At 42.1% G+C, this 26,809-nt stretch overlaps 1 protein-coding gene across 4 annotated transcripts in view; it reads left to right on the top strand.

Moving 5' to 3' along the window:
- ZNF107 (zinc finger protein 107) overlaps positions 1–26,809 on the top strand; it is a 54,200-nt gene that overhangs the window by 2,139 nt on the left and 25,252 nt on the right. The window contains exons 1-3 of one of the 4 annotated variants that reach the window (XM_054560518.2): positions 853–989; positions 23,060–23,186; positions 23,673–23,768. The exons of 1 other annotated variant lie outside the window; for it this stretch is intronic. In XM_054560518.2, the coding sequence (XP_054416493.1) occupies positions 972–989; positions 23,060–23,186; positions 23,673–23,768 (241 nt within the window). In that variant the 5' untranslated portion in view covers positions 853–971. Of the gene's footprint in view, positions 1–852; positions 990–10,952; positions 11,112–23,059; positions 23,187–23,672; positions 23,769–26,809 lie in introns of those variants that run through there. 2 more of the 4 variants (XM_054560519.2, XM_063725715.1) reach the window with 2 other exon arrangements.

Genomic DNA, 26,809 nt, shown 5'->3' with positions numbered 1-26,809 from the left:
ATATGTACACATGTGCCATGTTGGTGTGCTTGCACCCAGTAACTCATCATTTAGCATTAGGTATATCTCCTAATGCTATCCCTCCCCCCTCCCCCCACCCCACAACAGGCCCCGGTGTGTGATGTTCCCCTTCCTGTGTCCATGTGTTCTCATTGTTCAATTCCCACCTGTAAGTGAGAACATGCGGTGTTTAGTTTTTTGTCCTTGCGATAGTTTGCTGAGAACGATGGTTTTCAGCTTCATCCATGTCCCTGCAAAGGACATGAACTCATCAGACACGTCTGTTTTCTAATCAGCACCGCCACCCCCTGGGTTTGTCACCTTGAAAAGATTTGTTCACTTATTTTGATTTCAGTTTTATAACTGTAACTTGCATTTTATTAGTATGATTTAAAAGTTAAGAAAATATTTACAGAGCATAAAAGAGGTGAGTTTCAGAGAAAAAAATATCTAATAATATATACCATTTATTAAGAATTCTCATTTACCTTTTTCTTTCCCAGACTTAGTTTAGGAATTTACTCAGGTGTGTTTTTTATGGCTGGGTGATGTCCAATGGTATTCCAAGGCTTAGTTTTTAGAGTGCTAGCAGGGAAACAGAAAGGAAAAAAACCTCTCTTCCATTTTGACTGTAGAAAATGAATACATTTTTACAAGAAAATGTGGTAGATAATTGATGAGTTACATAGATTTATGAAAGCATCAGTTCCTCTTCTTGCAGGGTACATTTGTTACAGTGAATACCTCTGTTCTATATCCTATCATCTTGATTTATGAGGATACCTCTGTTCTATATCCTATCATCTTGATTTGTGAGGATAACGCTAATTTTTTTTTTTTTTTTGAGACGGAGTCTCGCTCTGTCGCCCAGGCTGAAGGGCAGTGGTGCGATCGTGGCTCACTGAAACCTCTGCCTTCCGGGCTCAAGCAGTTCTCCTACCTCAACCTCCCAAGTAGCTGGGATTACAGGCATGCACCACCATGCCCAGGTAATTTTTGTAGTTTTATTAGACACGGGGTTTCACCATGTTGGGCAGGCTGGCCTTGAACTCCTGACCTCAAGTGATCCGCCCGTCTTGGTCTCCCAAGGGATTACAGGCATGAGCCACTGCACCCAGCCGGTTAATGCTAAATTTTATGAGATGAAAGTTGGTACCTCCTAGAAGTGTTCCCATATGACTAATTGATTACTACATAATTTTTAATGAAAATAATAAAATAATACATTTATCGTCTGAAAGGAATAAATACTTTGCATTTCTTACTGAGGTATGAAATGTAAGCACCTTAAAATTTCCTTCCCTTGGTTGGGTGCAGTGGCTCACGCCTGTAATCCCAGCACTTTGGGAGGCTGAGGCAGGCGGATCACCTGAGATCAGGAGTTCAAGACCAGCCTGGCCAACATGGTGAAGCCCCGTCTCTACTGAAAAATTAGCCAGGTGTGGGTGACAAGCACCTGTAGTCTTAGCTACTTGGTAGGCTGAGGCAGGAGAATCGCTTGAATCTGGGAGGGAGAGGTTGCAGTGAGCCAAGAGTGTACCACTGCACTCCAGGCTGGGCAACAGAGCAAGACTCTGTCTCAAAAAAAAAGAAAAAAAAATTTCCTTCCCATATATAAATACTGTGCCTAATTTTGCCGAATTTTTAAAGCAGTTTCAAAACCCAAGTGAATAACCTTGACGTGGAAATTAAAGCTTGTGCCCAGTGATTCCAAGCTAAGGGTAATATTGAGCCTGCAAAGGGAAGGGAGGTTATTAAAGGCCCAGTTAGTTCTTTCTTGGAAGCCTCCCCTGCTCACCCCAGCCATGGAAGAAGGCTTTATTCTGAGAGAAGCTACAGAGCCCAGGACGTTGGGGGACCCACAGGCAGATGCAGTTAACATTAAGATGGAAGGGGAATGAGACAGTCTTACTAAAGATGAAGTTGTTATCGTTTTGAGGCAGTATTTTACTTTTTGTAAAAACAGAATGAGGTTTCTGTAAAAAAAATTTTGAATTTTAAAGGAGTATTGCAACAGAAGGAAATACCAACTATAAGATCTTTAAGAATTGCAAAGTTTAGGCAGACAAAGACTTTTTTTTTTGGGAGGAGCAAAGAAGGTTAGAAAGAAGGTCACAGGGGAATGGCAAATGGAGGGTGAAAAAAAATACTAGATTAGAAAACTTTTATCCTGAAGTCATCAAGTCTTTAGGAGGGACAAAAAATGGGGTTGCATGTTGGCTCAGACTGAGGGTACCTCAAAGTTCAGGAGCCTGTGGAAAGGAGATAAACTTAAGTGAAGTTTGATTAAGAAGAACTTTATTTTGACCACTGAAGAAAAATTCAGCTAATTTTTTAATATGAAAAAGAAAATATGCAGAGTGAGCGTTTGGTTATTAAATAGTTAAGAAAAAGAGTACCATCTAAGTCATAATGGGAAGGGTGTTTCTTTCCATAAACTGTTCCTGGAGAACACAAAGGATGGGGACTTTTATTAATCACAGCTGTTTACCAGGATTATCTATGTGCTTCATCTTTCCCCACCTCTTTTCTTTGTCCTATACATTTTTTCCTTTTGAATTTTCCTGGGTTGTATCTTGTATAGTAAACTGGTTGACATAACCACAGTGTTTTGCAGAGTTCTGTGAGTAGCTCTATCAAATTATTGAACTTGAGGGAGTTTATGGGAGTTCTAAATTTTCAAACAGTAGTTTAAAAGCATAGATGGGCCCATATGGTTTTTGACTGGCATCTGCAGTGAGGACAGTGTTGTGGGACTGAGCCCTGAATCAGGGTCTGCTGACTCTGGGGTCAGAATTCAAATGTTAAACAATGTGTTAGTTTTGGAGAATTGCTTGGTGTTAAGCAAACTTTACAGATTTGGTGCCAAAAGAAAGATATCACAGAGGCCTGGCCTGGAGTGGAACTCTGGGTGTCTGGGAATTCGACGCTCTACTCTCCTGTACACAGACTGTCACACTGCCCATTGTCCTGTGATTCCAGGTCTCCTTCCATGGTGAGAGAGGACTGAAAACTTAGAGGAAAGGAGCTCTGATTATAGACCCCCTTTTCTCGCAGCTGCCATCCCAGAATTTCCACCCATTCACAAACATACCCATTATACATTGATGTGTCTACACCCCTCCCAGGACTAGGCACCGCCCTCAGGAATTTCACTACAGCATTTTTTTATTCTAGTGTTTTTTGCCAAAAACCCACAAAAGTGTCTACAAGTCTCCTGACATATTCCTATTCCCAAACACTGAATCTGCAGCAGCAGCCTGTTCTCTCCACCAACCAAGGGTTCTGGACCACCTGTTCATAATCTCATCTGCCTGCATGGACACAAAGAAATCAGAGGACAGTCCCACCTGGGCCACTATCTGTAGCACAGACCATGCCTCCCACCTACCTGGCATTCTCCCCCACCCATGGATTTTTTTCCTTTTCACTTTTATTTCTGTTTTGGGGTACAGGTGCAGTTTGTTATATAGGTAAAATTGTGCCACGGTGGTTTGGTGTGCAGATTATTTTATCGCTGAGATACTAAGCATAGCACCAGACAAGTATTTTTTTGATCCTTTTTGTTCTTTTTTTTTTTTGAGACAGAGTCTCGCTGTGTTGCCCAGGCTGGAGTGCAGCGGCGCGATCTCTGCTCACTGCAAGCTCCGCCTCCCAGGTTCAGGCCATTCTCCTGCCTTAGCCTCCCGAGTAGCTGGGACTACAGGTGCCCGCCACCAAGCCCAGCTAAATTTTTTTTGTATTTTTTAGTAGAGATAGGGTTTCACTGTGTTAGCCAGGATGGTCTCGATCTCCTGACCTTGTGATCCACCCACCTCGGCCTCCCAAAGTGCTGGGATTACAGGCGTGAGCCACCGCACCCAGCTGGCGACCCTTTTTGTTCTTTCACCTTCCACCTTCAACTAGGCCTCTGTTGTTCCCCTCTTTGTGTCCATGTGTTCTTATTATTTAGCTCTTATACATGAGAAAATATATTTGGTTTTCTATTCTGCATTAGTTTTCTATGGCTAATGGTCTCCAGCTTTATCCGTGTTGCTGCGAAGGACATGCTCTTGTTCTTTTTTATGGCCACATGGTATTCCATGATGTTTATGTATCATATTTTGTTTGTATTACATATTTTGTTTTATTTTATTTTTATTATAATTATTTTTGGAGACAGGGTCTCACCTTGTCGCACAGGCTGAAGTGCAGTGGTGTGATCTTGGCTCACTGCAGCCTCAACCTCCCTGGCTCAAGCAATCCTCCTACCTAAGCCCTTCAAGTAACTGGAACTACGGATGTGTATCATTATGCCTGGCTAATTTTTCTTTTTGTATTTTTTGTAAAGACGTGGTTCTTCCACATTGCTCAGTCTGGTTTTGAACTTTTGAGTTGCGCAAATCTGCATGCCTCAGCTTAGAAAGTGCTGTGGTTACACGTGTGAGCCACCGTGCCCTACCATACCATATTTTCTTTATCCAGTCTACCATCGATAGGTATTTGGTTGATTCCATATCTTTGCTATGTGAATAGTGCTGCAGTGAACATGCATGTGCATGTGTCTCTATGATAGAATAATTTATATTTCTTTGGGTTTAAACCCAATTATGAGGTGTCTGGGTCAAATAGTAATTCTGTTTCTAGTTCTGTGAGGAATCACAACACTGCTTTTCACAATGGTTGAACTAATTTACACTCCCACAAGCAGTGTATAAGCATTCCCTTTTCTCTTCAACCTTGCCAGCATCTGTTATTAACAACAGCCATTCTGACTGGTATGAGATGGTATCTCATTGTAGTTTTTCTCTGTATTTCTCTAATGATTAGTGATGAGCATTTATTTATTTATGTATTTATTTGAGATGGAGTCACACTCTGTCGCCCAGGCTGGAGTGCAGTGGCACGATCTCGGCTCACTGCAACCTCTCCCGCCTGAGTTCAAGCAATTCTTCTGCCTCAGCCTCCCCAGTAGCTGGGATTACAGGTGCCTGCCATCGTGCCCGGCTAATTTTTGTATTTTTAGTAGAGACGGGGTTTCACCATCTTGGTCAGGCTGGTCTCAAACTCCTGACCTCGTGATCCACCCGCCTTGGCCTCCCAAAGTGCTGGGATTATAGGCATGAGCCACCGTGCCCGACAGAGCATTTTTAAAATTTACTTTTTAGCCACATGTATGTCTTCTTTTAAAAGCATCTGTTCATGTTTTTTGCCTACTTTTAAATAAGGTTGTTTGTGTTTTTCTTATAAATTTGTTTGAGTTTCTTATGGATGCTGGATATTAGACCTTTGTCAGAAGTGTAGTTTGCAAATATTTTATTTTATTCTGTAGTTTGTCTGTTGATAGTTTCCATTGCTGTGAAATAGCTAGTTTAATTACATTGTATTGTCAGTTTTAGCTTTTGTTGCAATTGCTTTTGGCATCTTCATCATGAAATCTCTGTCAGTTTCTATGTTAGAATGGTATTTCCTAGGTTAATCTTCCAGGGTATTTTATAATTTTAAGTTTTACATTTAAATCTGTAACTCATCTTGAGTGATTTTTATATATGGTGTAGGAAAGGTATCCACTTTCAATGTTCTACATAGTGTTAGCTAGTTATTCTAGCATCGTTTGTTAAATACGGAATTCTTCCCGCATTCCTCTTGTCAGCTTTGTCAGAAGACCAAATGGCTGTAGGTGTGTGGCATTATTTCTGGGCTCTATTGTGTTGCACTGGTCTATTGGTCTTTTTGTTGTTGTTGTTGTTTGGTGTTTTTTTTTTTTTTTTTTAACCACTACCATGCTTCTTTGGTTACTGTAGCCCTGAAGTATAGTTTGAATTCAGGTAATGCGATGCCTCTAGCTTTGTTCTTTTTGCTTGGAATTGCCTTGGCTATTTGAGTTTTTTGTTGTTCCATATGAATTTTAAAATAGGTGTTTTTTTTTTTTTAAGTTCTGCTAAGAATGTTTTTAGTAGTTTGATGGGAATAATATTAGATCTGTGCATTTCTTTGGGCAGTATGGCCATTTTAATAATTTTGATCTTTTCTATCCATGAGCATAAAATGATTTTCCATTTATTTGTGTCATATCTAACTTCTTTAAGCAGTGTTTTGTAATTGTTGTTGTAGAGATCTTTCACCTTCCTGGTTAGCTGTATTCCTAAATATTCTTTTTGTAGCAATTGTGAATGAGATTGTGTTTTTGATTTGGTTTTCATCTTGGATGTTGTTGATGTAGAGGGATGCTACTGATTTTTGTGCATTTATTTTGTATTCTGAAATTTTGCTTCAGTTATTTTTCAGTTTAAAGAGCTTTTCTGTGGGGACTATAGGCTTTTCTAGATATGTTGTCTGCAAACAGGGATAGTTTGACTTGTTTGCTTACTATTTGGATGCCTTTTATTTTTGTCTCTTGCCTGATTGCTCTAGTGAGGACTACCAATTCTGTGTTGAATAGGAGTGGTGAGAGAAAGCATCCTTGTCTTGTGCCGGTTTTCATGGAGAAATGCTTCTAGCTTTGTCAATTCCATATGTTGGTTGTGGGTTCCTCATAGATAATCATTATTTTGAAGTATGTACCTTCAGTGCCTACTTTGTTGAGGGCCTTTAATTATTTTAATGCGAAGGATGTTAAATTTTATTGAAAGCTTCTTCTGCATCTATTGAGATAACCTTGTGGTTTTTGTCTGTATTTCTGTTTATGTGATGAATCACATTTATTGATTTGTGTATGTTGAACCAACCTTATATGCCAGGGATAAAGTCTACTTGATCATAGTGGATTAGCTTTTATGATGTGCTGCTGGATTCAATTTGCTGGTATTTTGCTGATGATTTTTGTATAAATGGTCATCAAGGATATTGACCTGAAGTTTTCTTTTTTAGTTATATCTCTGTCAGGTTTTGGTATCATATGATACTGTTCTTATATAATGAGTTGGGAAGGGTGCCTTCTCAATTTTTTGGAATAGTTTTAGAAGAAATGGTACCAGCTCTTCTTTGTACATCTGGTAAAATTCAGCTGTAAATCCTTCTGGTCCTGGGCTTTTTTTGATTACTTGGCTATTTATTAGTAATTTAGTTTTGGAGCTTGTTATTGGTCTATTCAGGGATTCAATTTCTTTTTTTGCTCAGTCTTGGGAGGATGTATTTGTTCAGGAATTTATCCATTTCTTTTAGATTTTCTAGTTTGTGTGCATAGAGGTGTTCATAGCAGACTTCAACAGTTATTTGTATTTTTCTGGGGTCAGTGGTAATGCTTCTTTTATCATTTCTAATTGTGTTTATTTGGATCTTGTCTTCGTCATGAATCTAACTAGTGGTTTATTTAACTTATTAATTTTTTCAAAGATTTAACTCCTAGGTTTCTTGATCTTTTGTATAGTTTTTCATGTCTAAATTTCCTTTGGTACAGATGTGATTTTGGTTATTTCTTGCCTTCTGCTAGTTTAGAAGTTGGTTTCCTCTTGCTGCTCTCATTCTTTTATTTATAATGTTAGTTTGTTAAATTGAGATCTTTTTAACTTTTTATCGTGAACATTTGGTGCTATAAATTTCCCTCTTAACACTGTATCAGCTGTGTTGCAGTAGTTTGTTCTCATTTGTTCCAAATAATTTCTTGATTTCTCCCTTAATTTTATTATTTACCAAAAAGTCATTCAGGTGCAGGTGTTTGTTTTGTGAGACAGACTCTCACTCTGTCACCCAGGCTGGAGTGCAGTGGCACGATCTCGGCTCACGGCAACCTCTGCCTCCCGGGCTCAAGTGATTCTGTGCCTCAGCCTCCCGAGTAGCTGGGATTACAGGCACGCACCACCATGCCCGGCTAATTTTTGTATATTTAATAGAGGCAGGGTTTCACCATGTTGGTCAGGCTGGTCTCAAACTCCTGACCTCAAGTGATCTGCCTGCCTCTGCCTCCCAAAGTGCTGGGATTACAGGCATGAGCCACCATGCCCAGCCCAGGTTTTTTAATTTGTGTGTAATTGTATGGTTTCAAGTGGTTTTCTTTGTATTCAATTATATTTTTATCAGGCTGTGATCTGAGTTTGTGGTTGGTATAATTTTGGGATGTTTGTATTTACTAAGAATTGTTTTATTTCTGATTGTGGTCAGTTTTAGAGTATGTGCCATATGGTGATGAGAAAAATGTATATTATGTAGTTTGTAGATGAAGAGTTCTGTAGCTGTCTATTAGGACTATTTGGTCAAGTGTTACATTTAGGTCCTGATATCTTTGTTAATTTTTTGCCTCAGTGATTTATTAGTGTCTGTGGGGTGTTGTAGTCTCCCACTATTATTGTGTCAGAATCTAAGTCTCTTTATAAATCTCTAAGAAATTGCTTTATTCATGTGCACCTGTGAAAGTAAATTGAATCTTGGGACTCCAAACTCATTAAGCCAAAGAGAAAAGTTAATCTGAGAACTGGGTCACACAAACCTGCCTTTCCCTTTTGGTTCCTAAATAAGATGGTTAAAAGATGAAAAGCTGCATACCTCCCCCCCATATGTGTCCACAATAAAATTCCTAGTGAGCTGCAGATCTTTACCCCAAGGTGTTTCTGTTAAAATTTTATCATAGAAATGTAAATTGATAGTTTATAGGTTCAGTCACTCCCCTTTCCATCAGACACAGATGCTTATCTGTTCCTCTGCCCCATTTTGTCTATGTTATCTTATGTAAAAATTCAGTTTCCCTGCATTTTTCTTCTGCCCTGTTTGTCTGTGTCATCTTATGTTAAAAAAAATGCAGATTCACTGAGCCAGACAAAGGCATGAATGACTGTATTTTTCTATCCTCTTCTTACATGAAAATTGTATACTTACAACATCCCACCCTTTTCCCTTTAAATTTGAAGTCCTCAAAATGATCTTGGAAGAAAGACATAGACTTGTCTCCAGGGCACACATCCTTAACTTTGGCAGCAAACCTCCTAAAATGATTGAGATTTGTCTTGTCATTTTTCTTGATTAACATACCCATGGATTTTTTTTTTTTTTTTTTTGAGATGGAGTTTCACTCTTATTGCCCAGGCTGGAGTGCAGTGGCATGATTTTGGCTCACTGCAACCTCTGTCTCCCAGGTTCAAGCCATTCACCTGCCTCAGCCTCCCAAGTAGCTGGGATTACAGGCATGCATCACCATGCCTGGCAAATTTTTGTATTTTTAGTAGAGACGGGGTTTTGCCACGTTGGTCAGGCTGGTCTCGAACTCGTGACCTTAGGTGATCCACCCGCCTTGGCCTCTCAAAGTGCTGGGATTACAGGCATGAGTCAATGCACCTCGCTGGATTTTTTTTTATAACACCTTTCTCTCTTCTTTTTTTTGTCCGATAACATTCTTTCAGTTGCATACAGTATGCAAAATTAAGATGTCCAAGAGTTCAGCTAGGCGTGGTGGCTCACGCCTGTAATCCCAGCACTTTGGGAGGCCGAGGCGGGTGGATCACGAGATCAGGAGATCGAGACCATCCTGGCTAATACGGTGAAACCCCGTCTCTCCTAAAAATATAAAAAATTAGCCGGGCGTGGTGGTGGGTGCCTATAGACCCAGCTACTTGGGAGGCTGAGGCAGGAGAATGGCATGAACCCGTGAGGCGGGGCTTGCAGTGAGCCAAGATCAAGCCACTGCACTCCAGCCTGGGCGACAGAATGAGACTGTGTCTCAAAAAAAAAAAAAAAAAGATGTCCAAGAGTTCAAAAACATGTCCAGAGACCTGTCTGTTGTAGGAGAAAATAAAAATTAGAAATAAGAGGCTTTATTCTCCTATGTGAAAATAAGGGAGGATATTTTGCTAATCTCTTTTTTCTTAAAGGTTTTAAATTATATATAGATTTTTGTCTTTGTTGTTTTGAACGATACATAAATTATATTAATAGCTAAAGAAATTTTTGGTCATTGTTCTTGACTTGGGATTGTCTTTATCTGAGACCTCAGATTTATTGCCTTGTTTTCGCTTTGGCAGATTTTTTTAAATTTTTTAATCTTTTAAAGTAGACACAGATTTGTTTAAATCAAAACTCATTTTAAGAGCACACAAAAGTTGAGCACAAAGATAGTATTAAATTTAGCAGTACAGAATAATGAAGACTAAAAAATGCTGAGTAAATTCCTTTGACAGAAAACGGATTATCCAGCGTAATTATCTAATATTTGCAGGCTAAAATACTTCCATTGCAAAAGCGAGGTTCAGTGTATGAACTGAACACTGGAGTATGTAGTTGTTCTTTGGTTTCTATTTATTACTTCAGAACAATTAGCATAGTTAGGTGTAGCATTTGTAGACAAACTGCATTCGTATCAATTGAACAGTATTTTCTACACTAGTATAAATATAAGGCCACAATATTTACTTTGAATGAATCCCTTAGTCATTTTAATATTGTTATTCATACTTTCGAAACATAAAGTGTTTTAATTGAATTATGGTTACAGACAATATTTTAAAATCCTATGTACATTATGACTAGTACACTAAAACTATTTATACTTAGATAGTTTATCCAATGTGAAAGAAAATTTACTACCAAATTATTATAGTAGATATTAGTATGATATGCTTACTAGTTTATTCAATAGAGATAATATTAGGGAAGCATGATTTTAGTGTCTTTTATTTCACTAAATTGGAATGCTGCTATTGCAAGACAAATAAACAAGGGTGATGTGGCCACTCAAAAACCATAATAGCTCTTCACTTAGCCATGATGCAAGCTCAAATATATTCCACTATATTAACAAAGTCATATTCCAATTGTTCATCAAAATGTTTTGGTGGAAATGGTCAGGCATATTCCAGTATAGATCTCCCATTCAATGGCTAGAAGATAAGCGAGCAGCAGAGATGAAAGAGGAACCTTACTTTGGGTTAAGGTGTAGTCTGGATTGAAGAGACGACCCAAGCAGGCTTTGTGTGAGCAGTGAGGCTGTTTATTCACTTGGGTGGGAACTCACACAAAGCCTGCTTGGGTTGTCTCTTCAATCCAGACCGCGCCATAACACACATTTGATGCTGAAATCCAGGATAGGGGAACTCCTTTGGGAGTCATGTCCCCTAGCCCCTTCCCCTGACTTCTTGAAGAGACCCACCTGTGACCTCGGTACCTTGGACCAGCTCTGTAAAAGCCCCACCTCTGCCTTCGGATAGGTAAGAGACCTCCATCCTTTCTCAAACTTTCCTTTTCTTAGAGAGCAGAGGACACTCAACTGTCAGTGTTTCCTAAATCTAACATTGGTCATGGATTATCTCTGGGAAGACAGGCTTCCCTAGGTGACTGGTCAACCACAGGGACATGTGCCTTGGCCACTCATCCACTGCACAACCCAGCTGGGGACACCCGCTGAAGGTCCTTGTGGTTGCTCTCCTCCTCGTTTCTCTCTCTCTGTCTCTCTGTTTCTTCAGTCCTCCGCTGTTCATTATGGGCACCCTTCCGCCCTCCATTCCTCCTTCTCCCTTGGCCTGTGTCCTTAAGAATCTAAAACCCCTCCGTCTTTCACCTGATTTGGAACCTAAACATCTCATTTTCTTCTGTAATATGGCCTGGCCCCAATATGAATTAGACAGTGGCTCTCAGTGGCCAGAAAATGTCACTTTCAATTTCTCTATTTTGTGGGACTTAGACAACTTTTGTCACAAAATGGGCAAATGGTTTGAGGTTCCATACATCCAGGCATGTTTTACACTTTGGTCCCTCCCCAGCCCTTGTTCCTAATGCGATTTGTCTCAAATTCTCTGTCCCTCCCATCTGCTCCCCTACCACCCTCTGGCGACAGCGAGTCCTTCCTGTCCACAGACCCTTCTGATATTTCTCCTCCCTGCCCGTCCGACTCCGGTCCCAACCCTTCTCCAGACCCCAGTCCCCCTTCTACCCATACCATGCCTCCCTATATCCCTTCGGTCCCTACTCTGCCCCATACCTGAACTGGCTGACAATTTGGTCCCACTTCTAATCCCCCTCCTCCCACCCCTCTATTTCCCCTTTGAGAGGTGGCTGGAGCTGAAGGGATAGTCCGAGTTCATGTTTCTTTCTCCCTGTCTGACCGGTCTCAGGTCAGCCAGCGTTTAGGTTCTTTTCCCTAAGACTCCATTAAATATATCCAGGAATTTCAATATTTAACTCAGTCTTATAACCTCACCTGGAGTGACTTAAATGTCATCCTCACTTCTACACTCACTCCTGAAGAATGGGAGGGTGTTTGGGCCCTAGCTCAGTCCTATGCAGGTGACCACTGGCGCCTTGAGCCAGGTCTCCAGGAAGGTGCCAGGGAGGTCCCCCGTGAGGACCCCCAGTGAAACCATCAAACAGGATCTCCTGGTATGGCCAGGCGAGATTATATGATCACTTGCTTAGTAGAGGGACTCCAAAAAGCTGCATATAAGGCTGTCAATTATGATAAGTTAAAAGAAATCACTCAGGGCAAGGACGAAAATCCAGCCCAGTTTATAGCCCGTCTGGCCATAAATCCAGCTTTAGACCCTGAAGGGCCAGGGGCCAGAAGGTCGACTCATGCATTTTATTACCCAGTCAGCTCCCGACATTAGAAAAAAACTTCAAAAATTAGAGTCTGGCCCTCAAACCCCACAACAGGATTTAATTAACCTTGCTTTTAAGGTGTTCAGTAACAGGGAAGAGGCTACCTGGTGGCAGCGTGTTTCTGAATTACAGATGCTTGCCTCCCCCGTAAGACGAACCCCAGCCACACCAATGGCCTGTAGGGATTTCAAGGCGTCCAGACCGCAGTGCCCAGCAGCCCCTCCAGGGCCATGCTTCAAGTGCCATAAAAATAGTCACTGGGCCAAAGAATTCCTGCAGCCTGGGGTTCCTCCTAAGCCATGCCCTGTTTGTGCTGGCCCTCACTGGAAGTCAGACTGTCCAACTAAAGCTGCCATCCCTAGAGCTCCTGGAGCTCAACCCCACAGCCCCCTGGCTGACTCCTTCCCTGATCTCCTCGGCTTGGCAGCTGAGGAATGACACTGCCCGAACACCTCGGAGGCCCCATGGACCATCATGGACCTTGGGTAACTCTCAAGGTGAAGGGTAAGTCCATCCCCTTTTTGATCAATATGGGGGCCACCCACTCCACCCTGCCCTCCTTTCAGGGACCTGTCTCCCTAGCCTACATGACTGTTGTGGGAATTGACGGCAAAGCCTCCAGACCTCTCCAGACTCCACTGGTGTGGTGTCAACTAGGTCAGCACTCCTTTTCGCTCTCCTTTTAGTCATCCCCACTTGTCCAGTCCCTCTCCTCGGCCAAGGCATCCTAACAAAACTGTCTGCCTCCCTCACTATTCCTAGGCTACAGCCACACCTCCTTGCCACCCTTCTCCCCAACCCCTCGCCATCCCCACAAGCTCCTCTAACGTCTCCCTTCCTCAACCCCAGGGTCTGGGATATCATCTGTCCCTCCCTTGCTACAGATCACTCCACCCTCATCATCCCTTTAAGGCCAAACCATCCTTACCCTGCCCAATGCCAGTACCCTATCCCTATGCCACCCCTAAAAGGCCTAAAGCCTTTTTACCTGCTTTTTACAACATGGCCTCTTAGTACCCATTAACTCTCCCATCCTTCCCTTTCAAAAACCAGACAAGTCCTACAGATTAGTTCAAGACCTTCGTCTCATCAATCAGATTGTACTTTTCATCCATTCTATAGTGCCAAACCCGTATACTCTCTTGTCCAGAATACCTCCCACCACTACCTATTATTCCGTTCTCAACCTAAAAGACGCCTTCTACACCATTCCCCTACACCCCTCCTCTCAACCTCTTTTTGCCTTCACCTGGACTGACGCTGACACCCATCAGTCCCAACAACTAACCTGGACCATTCTTCCCAGGGCTTCTGGGATAGCCCTCATTATTTTAGCCAAGCCCTTGCCTGCGACCTACTCTCTTTTCAGCCTTCCTTTTCCTACCTCATCCAGTATGTCGACGATCTTTTCTGCAGTCCCTCCTAGGAATCCTCCCAACAGAATATCCTCCTACTCCTTCAGCATTTAGACTCTAAAGGGTACCGAATGTCACCTACTAAAGCTCGAATTTCTTCCCCTTCTGTTATTTATCTCAGCATAATTCTCCATCAGCACACCCGCACTCTCCCTGCTGACCGTATTCACCTAATCTCCTAGACCCCAGTCCCTTCAAAAACAGCAGCTTCTCTCCTTCCTAGGCATCATTGGGTACTTCCACCTCTAGGTACCTGGTTTTGCCCTCTTAACAATACCCCTTTATAAGCTTACAAAAGGCAACCTAGCTGACCCCATAGACCCCAAAACCTTCCCTCATTCATCCTTTCACTCGCTGAAAAAAGCTCTTGAGACAGCCTCCTCACTGGTGCTCCTCGACTCCACCCAGCCCTTCTCTCTCTACATGGCAGAGGTAAAGGGATGTGCAGTTGGGGTCCTAACACAAGGGCCAGGCCCACGACCAGTGGCCTACTTATCTAAACAACTTGACCTCACAGTCCTAGGCTGCCCGCCCTATTTACATGCTGCAGCGGCCACTGCCTTAATACTCCTAGAATCCTTCAAAATCACTGGTTACACCCCAGTTACCCTCTATAGCGCTCACAACCTCCAGAGTCTCATTTCTTCCTCTCACCTCACACACCTACTCTCCTACTCCCATCTCCTCCAGCTTTATTCGCTCTTTATTTTAAACCCCATGCTAACCATTACTCTTGGACCCAATTTCAACCCAGCCTCTCAGTTAGCACCCAACAAATGTCCTGAGACACATGACTGCATCTCCTTAATACACATGGCATCCTCCCCCTTTCCTCACATTTCTGTTTTTCCAGTCCCAAACCCAGACCACACTTGGTTTATCGATGGTAGTTCTTCAAGGCCCAACCAATTTTCGCCAGCCAAGGCAAGTTATGCTGTTTGTTGTGTCCCACACATCTGTTATCGAGGCTGCTGCACTTCCACCCTCCACCGCCTCTCAGCAAGCTGAACTAATTGCTTTAACTCACGCTGTCTCTCTCTAAGGGAATGCACGTCAATATTTATACTGATTCCAAGTATGCTTTCCACATCCTTCATGACAGTGCTGCCATCTGGGTGGAAAGAGGTTTTCTAACCACACAAGGGTCTTCTATTATCAATGCCTTTCTCATAAAGGCCCTCCTTAAGCCTGTTCTCCTGCCAGCCAAGGCTGGAGTTGTCCACTGCAGAGGACGCCAAAAACCAACAGACCCTATCGCTAAAGGAAATGCCCATGCCAATAAAACAGCAAAAGAGGTAGCAAACTCCTCAGTGTCTGCAGACTTTCCAGTCTCTGCTCCAAAAGACCAGTACGTTTCTTTCTCATCTATCATCCCTACCTACTACTCTTCTTCTGAAAACCTGCTCTGCTAGTCCTTTCCAACTCACAAGGCAAGTGGTTCTTAGATCATAGAAAGTTCCTTCTTCCTGCCTCACAAGTGCAATCTATTCTCTCATCCCTCCATGTCCGCTTCCATGTAGGATACAAGCCTTTGCCTCGCCTCCTAGAGCCCCTTATTTCTTTCTCATCGTGGAAGTCCATCCTTAAAGCAATCACCTCTCAATGTTCTGTCTGCCACTCCACCAACCTCCAAGGTTTTCTTAGGCCCCCTCCTTTCCCAGCACATCAGGCCTGAGGGTTTACTACTGCATAAGATTGACAAATTGACTTCACTCATATGCCTCGTGTCAAAAAATATAAGTGCCTCCTAGTTTGGGTTGATACCTTCACCAGATGGGTCGAGGCCTTCCCTACTGGATCTGAAAAGGCAGCTACAGTTTTTACCTCTCTTCTAACAGATATTATTACCTGTTTCGGCCTCCCTACTTCCATCCAATCTGACAGTGGTCCAGCCTTCATTAGCCAAATCACCCAGGCAGTTTCCCAGGCCCTTGGCATCCAGTGGAATCTCCACACCCCATACCATCCTCATTCCTCAGGAAAGGTTGAAAGAGCCAACGGCCTCTTAAAAACTCACCCTCCAACTCCGAAAGGACTGGACTGTTCTCCTACCACTTGTGCTTCTCCGGATCTGAGCCACCGCCCATGAACCTAGCAGGTATAGCCCATTCGAACTCTTATATGGTAGTACTTTTCTACTGGGGCCCAACCTCATCCCAGACACCAGTCCTCCAACAGGCTAGGAATGAAATCTGTCAGGCCACTAACCTTCTTTTACCCACCCCAGCTACCCAGCCATATGAGGACACTCTGGCCAGACAGCCCGTCCTGATAAACAGCTTAACCCCCTGATCTCTACAACCTCGGTGGACAGGGCCCTTCCTGGTCGTTTATGGTACCCCAACAGCTGTCTGCTTACAAGATCCTCCTCAGTGAATTCACCCTTCCAGAGTAAAGCTGTGTCCATCTGACACTCAGCCTGACCCTTCGTCCTCCTCTTGGAAGTCGCAAGTACTCTCCCCGACCTCGTTAAAACTCACCCAAATCCCTGAAGAAACTTAAATGTCCTGCTTCTGTCCACCCTGCTGCTTCACCCTTTTCCTCCACTCTATTTGCCAAGACATCTCCTGGTTTCATCCCCAAACTCCCACCTTAGATTCTCTCTTAAACTGGATAGATGATCTCATCTTTTAGGGCACTCTGTATAACTTCTTCCCAGATGAGATGCCTCTGTTTACCTTCCTACTCACTCTTTATCTATCCCTCCTGCTCCTTTGGCTACCTGGCATGGCCGCACTCCCACTTCCATTAATGCCTAATTACCTCTACAAAACTCTCAACCCACTCTCTGTTAAACCAGTCCAACCCTTCTTTGGCAAAAGACTGCTGGCTTTGCATTTCTCTATCAGCTACCACTTACGTTGCCACTCTCATTCCCGCAAAAAACTGGGTAGTTTCTAGCTTAACCTACCACCCTTGTAATGAAGGAAAAAGCCCCTTCTAACTCCTACATATGCAGTCATTGGCCGACTTCTCCATCAGTGAAATGACCGAAAATACCCTGACAGGACGTGCAGTTCAACGTTTACGCTCCTACATGTCCACCCTCACCCATTACACAAGTAATGAAAAGCCCATTCATGGCCCTGTGACTACAAACGCTGTCTTAACTTTCCAAGCCCCTTTATGCATCCAACACAACCTGTCATCAGGCCTACCTCTAGGTCACCTACTGTTCCATCAGTGCAACTACGGCTTGCAGCTTCAAGCCCCAACTGACTATATTAACTTCCAGGTCTCCCGAACGGCTACATTCAAACAGCTGTCCGCTTCTCAAAGCCCCCAGAAGTCATCAGCACCTCTCTGCTTAACAAACAATCTGGGTTTTGTAATGGCAGGCATACGCACTGCATGACCATTCACCCCTGGACCTCCTGCAGCAGCACTCCCACCACTGACGAATGCCTCCTTATCCCCTCTTTCGATTACCCTTCTGAGTGGCTCCTAGTAGATACAAAATGATTTTTCCTCCAATGGGAAAATAAAACACAGGGAGCCACTCAGCTTATCCCAAACATCCCTTTTCAGCCGCTCACTGGGGCTGCCATGGCAAGTACCCTAGGGGTGTGGGAAAATGAAAACAAATTCACACACCTTTTTAACATACACAGCCAGTTCTGCCTACCCAGCCAAGGCATATTCTTCTTGTGTGGAACTTCAACCTATGTCTGCCTCCCCACTAACTGGACAGGCACCTGTACCCTAATCTTCCTAAGCCCCAAAATTGACATTGCCCCTGGAAACCAAACCTTACCAGTCCCTGTCAGAGCCCAAGTCCATCAGCATAGGTCTGTGCAGATAATACCCTTGCTTGTAGGACTAGGAATTACCAATGCCACAGGAACCGGAATAGCAGGTTTGTCCCCTTCCCTGTCCTACTATCATACATTCTAAAAGGATCTCTCAGACAGCCTACAAGACATAGCAAAATCTACCCTTACTCTCCAATCCCAAATAGACTCCTTAGCAGCAGTAACTCTCCAGAACCACCGTGGCTTAGACCTCCTAACCTCCGAAAAAGGTGGGCTATGCACCTTTTTAGGGGAAGATTGTTGTTTTTCCACCAACCAGTCTGGACTAGTACGAGATGCTGCCTGGCGATTAAATGAAAAGGCTTCTAAAATCAGACAACGTCTTTCAGACTCTTAACACCAATCTTTGGAGCTGGGCGTTGTGGCTTCTCCCTATAGCTGGGTCCCTCATTTCCATCATTCTCCTTCTCCTATTTGGACCCTGCCTCTTCCGTCTGGCCTCTCAGTTCCTACAAAATCTCATTCAAGCTATTACCAGTCAATCTATGCAACAAATGCTACTCCTAACTTCCCCTCAATGTCACCCCCACCCCAAGATCTCTCTCCCAAGTAGGAGTCCATGCCACCCCAAGTCCCGCTCGAAGAATCCCTGAGAAACATCGCCCTGTCCACTTCTTTTCTTATTAAAACAAAAAGACAGGAATGTCATATCCCACAAATATGGCTGCATTATTGCCAGCAGGCCATTATTGATGGTGGGCCATGAAGAACTCTGTGACCGGCACATATGCCTCCAGACTTCCTGGAACCAGAAAACCTGCAACAACCAAAAACCACAAAAGAAGAACAACGGGTTTCTGTTCCAACTGGTTGATCAACTTCTTGAGTCAACAAGTCCCGAAACCATGTTGTAATTTTCCGCCCGCCACTTTGCCCTGTAAAGACTGCTCTCCCTCACACCTCCAGGCTGACTCCCTTTTCCGATTCAGCCCACTAGCACTCAAGTGAATAAACGGCCTTGTTGCTCACACAAAGTCTGCTTGGGTCTTCAGTCCAGACCACGCTGTAACACACACTTACAAAATTCTGCTGAGAATATGCCCCCCATTATTCATAATGCTCATGTTTTTCATACTGAGGGTAGCTGTGCACTTTGGGTTTTTACAGAGAAATGTGTTTTAGGGGAATATTTTCTGGCTGACTTGTTCAATCATATCTAATCTGAGCTTTTTTCTTAAGATGCTTTTATCTTCTTTTTTTTTCTCTCAATATAATCATTTTCAGAGTGAGCTGTTTTTCTCTTGAATGCATTGGGTGTCTGTTTTGGAAGCCCTGTTACTATCCCATGGTGTCTGTGAATGAGGTGGGCTGTCACAGTGAGAACTCTTGGAGCCATCTCTATATGGACTCATGCTGGAAATCCAGCAGAGTGATTTCCATGTCACCATTATAAATAAAAAACTGAGGCTTAAACACTGCACCCATTTCCATTATTGTGAAGGTGCAGTTCTACCCAGGAGGCCTGCAGGCTCTCCTCCTGCAGCTCAGGCTTCATTCTCTGATGTGGCATTGAAGTGCTGCTGTGGCAATTGGAGTTATATATAGGGTGCCAGGTGTGAGCTGTGTGCTGGGGGCTCTGCCTCAGTGGCAGATGGTAGGATTCAAGAGAGGACACAAGCCACCAGGAGATGGCAAGCAGGAGGCACCTGGCTTTAAGTTGCAAAATTACCTTTTGTCATGAAGATGTAAAAAGTTTATTTTGTCATTGATTATAACCAATTAGCATATATGGATGACCTCCCCAATTACCAGTGAATTTATGATGAACTATGTATGACATGTGCTGTAAATTTTTCTACTTGTGGACTAAGTATTGTGACCGTCTTTCTGTCTTTGCAATCTCTTAAGCAGATTGACTGTGATGCATGTCACATTCTGGTTGAATCGTGTAATAAAATGGTTTTCTTTCTGTTCTATCATTGTGGAGTTACTCTGGAGCTGGAGAAAATTTTTCTTTTAGTTATATTTTCCAAACACTGTCTAGAATTATCACACATGATATAAACATATAAGGTGCCAACCAAGCTTTAATCCAGAGGAGGCTTTTCCTTTCAGGCTTCAGTCAACTCACGATTGTGCTGCAAAATGCATGCTGTCCCCTAAATATGCAGGCAGAATTGTGTCTCTGTCTATTTGGTGTTATAGTCCTCTACAGTCACCTCTAGAGAGCTAGGCCAGATTTCTACATACTTCACAGGGCAGCAATTAACCATTTTACCTCTTTCAATGACTCTTGTATCTTTAGACCAGAAACTGCTTCAGAGATCATGGGACCCAGAAACCCAGAGTAACATGTGTGCATTAAGTAGACATGAGAATCTCCATTTTTTTTCACTTCCTCCTCTTTTTTTTTTTTTTTGAGATGGAGTCTCACTCTGTCACCCAGGCTGGAGTGCAGTGGCATGATCTCGGCTCACTGCAACCTCCACCTTCTGGGTTCAAATGATTCTCCTGCCTCAGCCTCCTGAGTAGCTGGGATTACAAGTGCGCACCAAGACGTACAGCTAATTTTTGTATGTTTAGTGGAAGGCGGGGTTTTACCATGTTGGCCAGGCTGGTCTCAAACTTGTGACCTCAGGTGATCTGCCTGCCTCGGCCTCCCAAAGTGCTGGGGTTACAGGTATGAGCCACCACACCCAACCCCTTCTTCCTCTTCTTAAAATACCCACAAATGTGCAGATGACACCTACTGCTACTGCACCCATCCAGGAACTAAATTTGCAGCTCCAAATTCTGAATCAGGGTCTTAAGATTTGGGGAAAAATAAAAACTTTTATCTGAGAAATGCAAATTATTTTAGTTATAAGGTTCAGAGACATTAAAATAATACCACAATTATGTATTTCTCTGTTCTTTGAGCTATGAATTTATCTCTTGAAACTGCTTGCTATTGCCACAAGTAGGTATAAATTAAACTAATAATGACTCACTGGATCCTGTAACCCACACCCTATAGCTTAACAATGTTTATCCAATCAATAATCAATGTTATTTTTTTGTAAACAGATGAGAGTTTCTGACAAACAACTTTGTATCAGCCCACCCTCTTTCCCTCTCTTTTTGCCTTTACAAATCCACTTGTAGATGTGCTAATCAAAGTGTAGATTCCTGGCAATGTGAATCTTTGATCCCAGGTTACAATTCCCAATCTTGGCTCAAGTAAACTCTCTATTTATATTCACGTAGCTTCAGCTTTTTCCTTTCAAGTAGACATATTATTTAGAATGTGCTAGAGCAGCCTCTATGAGGCGATCTCTCCTTTGGTTGTACTCCACTTGCTGTAACACCCAAGAATGCAGAGGCAGGCTGCTCCCACCTAGAATCTGTACATAAGGTCTGGCCTCTGCCTGGAATTTACAAGACAGGGCCAGACTCTGGATTGAGAAAGTACAGAAAACCAACAGGAGGCATTTTCTGCATTGTGAGATGTCAACATAGACATCTTAAAGCTTCCCTTTGAGAGTGTTGCTCTTAGAACTTTTCAGATCTTGTTCAGTGACCTGCTACAGTTACGTGAGAGGATCCAGGTGTAAATAGAATCTGATGACAGATTCTGTAAGCATAAACAAGCATCTTAGGGGTAAGAGATGAAGGCCACAAAGTATCAAGAGTCATGATCACAATTATACCTACCCGTAAAATGTAATACTGGACTAGAGTATTTTTGTCTTTCCTTTTGCCCAAGAGCTAGCTAATCAGGACCCGTAATCTGGAGCTCCACTGTGGCAGTTCCACTTTCTATTTAGAATCAGCCTGAGTCTCTCCTGCCTGCCTTATCCTTGGGCCATCAGCTCAGGGTCACTGGGAACTCTCTCACAATCACCGAGGCAGCTTTGAGATATTTGAGGATGTCCAGAGCAGAATGTGTCAGGTTGACAAGGGTGGTTAATTCTGCCTCTGTCTCAGTGTAAGAGAAATGAGTCATCCTGTGTTTGCTCCTCCCCTCATACAAGAGATGTCTTTGGTTGGTATCCAGTTGAGAGTTTCCCAGTTTCCTGGTAGTTGGGTGAAAAACAAGGAGGAGGTCTGGAGACTCAAGCAGATAAACTAATTGCTACCATTTCATATGGCCATTAGAAAAATAGATAAAGCAGTCATGGTCCCAACCATCTAGGAACTGTTAGTCTAGACTAGCAACTGAATACATGGTTGAGTTAAGCATCATATGGTTGGCAAAGTGAATAGATGTGTGGGAAAACGTGTGGGCTTTACTTGGGCCACTTTCTTTATATTGTTGTGACTTCTGAGATCATTTGAATGAATGTTTATGGACACAAGCATTTTAAATATTTTTATTTCTTTTACTTTGCTAAGAATATATATTTATCTTATAATAAAATTGCCCTAGAAAACCCCAGGAGATTTGTTTAAATGGCTAATTAGTATATTTACACAGTCGATGGGTTGAGCAGAGTAATATATAGGGTTTACTCCCAGCCGCAGTTCTGTTCAGATTCACCCTTTTTGGAGGCTTTATTTAGGTCTGGCCCCACCCTGGAGTCTTGCCTCACGGAACTGATTAGAAGAGATCAGAGTTTTGGCTGGTGTCTTTCTGGAGTGGGTCTAACAATTTCCAAATTCCACAAGGAGATAAATGGGAAAAAAAAGTATGCATTTTAGGGTCCTAATTTTTAAAATTTTTTATTAAAACCAGTACTTGCAGAGACATTCCATTTAGCAACGTGTTTTCTATTCCTGCAGATCCAGTAGTTTCCCACAAGTCACAAAAAAGTAAATATAAACACAGTGAAAATCTAAACCACATTAAACTGTTCTTTTCTGTATCCCTCTCATCTGTCTATATTTAGTTTTTATCCTATACATTTTTTTATTCTTTTTTTTTTTTTTGAGACGGAGTCTCACTCTGTTGTCAGGCTGGAGTGCAGTGGAGCAATCTCAGCTCACTGCAACTTCCGCCTCCCGGGTTCCAGCAATTCTCCTGCCTTAGCCTCCCGAGTAGCTAGGATTACAGACATGTGCCACTGCACCCTGCTAATTTTGTATTTTTAGTAGAGACGGGGTTTCACCATGTTGGTCAGGCTGGTCTCGAACTCTCAACCTCAGGTGATCCGCCTCTGCCTCCTAAAGTGCTGGGATTACAGGTGTGAGCCACCGCGCTCGGCCTAATTTTTGTATTTTTAGTAGAGACGGGGTTTCACCATGTTGGCCAGGATGGTCTCAATCTCTTGACCTCGTGATTTGCCCTCCTTGGCCTCCCAAAGTGCTGGGATTACAGGCATGAACCATGGTACCCGACTATCCTATACATTTTTAAAAAAATTCAATGACAGCTCATGGCCACTTGGTAAATGTGTGTGTGTTTGTGTTTTTCAGGAACCACTGACATTTAAAGATGTGGCCATAGAATTCTCTCTGGAGGAGTGGCAATGCCTGGATACTGCACAGCGGGATTTATATAGGAATGTGTTGTTAGAGAACTACAGAAACCTGGTCTTTTTGGGTGAGGATAACTTCAATACACAATTCCTAAAATACCCTTAAAGTTTTATTTCTCTATTTCTGTAGACTGTTTTCTAGCAATTTATGCTTTGCATAAATGAGTTTCGGATCTCTGTTTTCAAGAAAATCTTTGAGATTTCTTTGTGTAGAAAATAATTCCTTCAAGATGTTTCATCTTGACCTGAACTTTTCACATTAGTGAGCTAATCTGTATTTTTCACTCTAGATTAGTGATAATTCCAGAAATTTAGTGGCATGAAATATTGTTGCCCATGCCTTAAAATCTAATTTCCAACACCAATTTTTGATTCAATAGTACCAGATAGTAAAATTTAAAACCTACAAATTTAAAATATTTTCTAAATATTTAGAAATATATGTTATAAATTAGTATTTATTCTATTACATCCTCTTTACTGAGCACCTTACTGGATTGGTAATTGGAGAATATGATTAAGATTCATGTTATTTATTTTCAATAAAACAGGTATTGCTGTCTCTAAGCCATATCTGATCACCTGTCTGGAGCAAAAAAAAGAGCCCTGGAATATAAAAAGACATGAGATGGTAGCCAAACCCCCAGGTAGGTGAGAGTGAAAGTGAATACAACAGGTGACAAAGATGAAAGGTTAAAGGTCAAAGAAAAAGCCAGTCCTTATATGATTTGGGAAGCTGTGTTCCAAAGCAAATAGTTTCTGGAAAGCCTGAGTTTTTTTTTCTTTTGCTGTCGCATAGGGGCATCTTCTGTCTTATGCTTTTAAATTCTCTAAGGATTCTACTTTCCGTTCAGTGATCTTCCTTCAAGTTCACAGTGAGAGCCAAAGTTCTTTTCATGGCATATAAGAGACTGCACAATCTGACTCTTTTTTATTGTTTTGGGGGACACACATATATCTGCATAATTTTGAAAACCTCTATGTTAAACTGTTTTTTAAGTTATTTTTTGCATCATAACTGAAATGTGTGAGTAGTGGTTTCTGTTCCATTGGGTTTTCTTTTATTTGTTCATTTTTCTACACATTCCATTCTGTTTTTATTACTATAGTCTTGAAATATAGTTTGAAATTATAAACTATGATGTTCTTCTGCTTTGTTCTTTTTTCACAAAATTGCTTTGGCTCTTCAAAGTTTATTGTAGTTTCATGTAAATTTTAGAATTGTATTTTTCATTACTGTGAAAATAATGCCACTGGAATTTCAATAGGGAGTTTATTGAATCTATAGATCACTTTGGAAAACATGGTGCTTTATCAATATTTATTATTTCAATCCATATTCATAAAATATTTTAAAATTTATTTGTGTCTTCTCTGATTTCTTTCATTGTAAATTTTTTTTACCTCCTTGGTTTAATTTGTTCTCAAGAATATATTATCTTAATGCTATTATAAATAGGATTGTTTTCTTCCTCTGTTTTATCAGATAGTTTGTTTTGAGTGGATGGAACCATAATTTATACTTCTATGATAATTTTACATTTTGGTAATTTGCTAAGTATATTTATCAGTTTTGATGGGTTTTAATGTATTGTTTATGGTTTTGTATATGTAAGAGTATGTGATCTGCAACCAGCAACTTTTTACTTGTCTTCAATTTCAGTGTTGTTTTATTTTATTTTATTTTTATTTATTTATTTATTTGTGAGACAGAGTCTTGCTCTGTCGCCCAGGCTGGAGTTCAGTGGCGTGATCTTGGCTCACTGCAAACTCCGCCTCCTGGGTTCATGCCGTTCTCCTGCCTCAGCCTCCTGAGTAGCTGGGGCTACAGGTGCCCCCTACCACACTCAGCTAATTTTCTTTTTTTTTGTATTTTTAGTAGAGATGGGGTTTCACCGTGTTAGCCAGGATGGTCTCGATCTCCTGAACTCATGATCTGCCCGTCTCGGCCTCCCAAAGTGCTGGGATTACAGGCGTGAGCCACTGCGCCTGGCTGGTTTTTTTTTTTTTTTTTTTTTTTTTAACTAATTCTTTTGCCGCATACTTTCAGTGCTATGATAAAAGAATTGACAATGGGCACAATATAGTTTTGCACTGGTGTCTGTGAATTTGCAAGAGCAAAAACCTCTTTAAGTTTTTATAAACTAATTTTAGGAGGTAAAGATCTTCTTTTGTTGAGCCCCCAGGTGATGTGATGCCCTCTGGGTTTGTAGTGGAGAGGGGCTGTAGCTTAGTCACAAGGATGCTGGGTCTGCACTAGGGTCCACCTTTATTGGCTTGTTACTAGAAGCTTGGGTAGTTTTAATTCCCATTTTAGTTTTGGATAGACTGAATGTCCTTCAGGACGTTGCTCTGTAGGGCAGATATTAGGGCATGTTTTTGCAGTCAGGTCTGCATATGGTAGGCCTTATATCAGGATGTGGATGAGTATGGCTTTCACTGAATACCAGAGAGGATTTTTCCAGGTCACTGTGCGGGTTTTTTGTTTGTTTTTTTTGAGATGGAGTTTCGCTCTTCTTGCCCAGGCTGGAGTGCAGTGGCGTGATGTCGGCTCACTGCAACCTCCGCCTCCCGGGTTCAAGCGATTCTCGTGCTTCAGTCCCCCAAGTAGCTGGGAGATACAGGTGTGTGCCACCACGCCTGGCTAATTTTGTATTTTTAGTAGAGACTGAGTTTTACCATGTTGGTCTGGCTGGTCTCGAACTCCTGACCTTAGGTGATCCACCCGTCTCTGCCTCCCAAAGTGCTGGGATTACAGGCATGAGCCACCACGCCCAGCCACTGTGTGGGTTTCTATGTAGGCAGAAGTGACCATGAACTGTGGATCAGGGAGCTGGAACTGAGTCATTGAACTGTTTCAGGGACCACAGTAGAGGCCAAGGTCTGCAGGCCTGCCTGCATGGCTACAAGTGGGTGTTCTCCTCCACGGCTCTGGAAAGACAGGACCTCTCGCAGACTGTGGCTGGGGGAAGTTTGAGGTGATGACAGAGTAAGTTCAGAATTAGTGGGACCAAGTTGGGAGGGCCATTTCCTGGTCTGTAGCCAAGTACAGGGGTCTTGTAGTTTGCCTCCTGAATAAGGGCCTGCCTTCTGAAAAGGAACACTTCTTAATCTTTGGCTCTAGCAGAGAGTTTCACGACTCCCTCCCTGGATCTCGGAGCTCTCTTAAAGGCACTTATTTTTTATTTTTTATTTTTTATTTTTGTTTTTTGTATTTTGTTTTTAAAGGCACTTGTTTTTTAGATGGGTTCTTGCTTTATAACCGAGGCTGGTCTTTAAATCCTGGTCTGAAGCAATTCTTCAACCTGAATATACCATATAGCTGTCATCGCAGGTGTGATACATGATGCCTGGCTCTCTCATGAACACATTTTTTTTGGTCAAGGATGGCTGATAAATGTTTTTGCTGTTGGGATATAAGAAAATAGGGCACCTTTTATTTTTCCATCTTACTGATGTCACTCTCTGTATACATTTTTGTTTTTTATTTTCTACTTCAAATTTTTCTATAACTTCAGATTCAGACATTTAGGGCAATGTACTAGAATTTACAAGTTATGCCTAAAATAGATTAGATAATTAGTAGATATTCCATATTTACTAAAATACTTACAAATTTGAGCTAGCTCTTGTCATAAACAAATTATAGGATTTTCACCCACTTTCTTCAGCCTATATCTAAATAATA

The sequence above is a fragment of the Pongo abelii genome, chromosome 6 (genome assembly GCF_028885655.2).
Source record: "Pongo abelii isolate AG06213 chromosome 6, NHGRI_mPonAbe1-v2.0_pri, whole genome shotgun sequence".
NCBI lineage: Eukaryota > Metazoa > Chordata > Mammalia > Primates > Hominidae > Pongo > Pongo abelii.
This window is presented reverse-complemented; position numbering and strand designations above follow the sequence as displayed.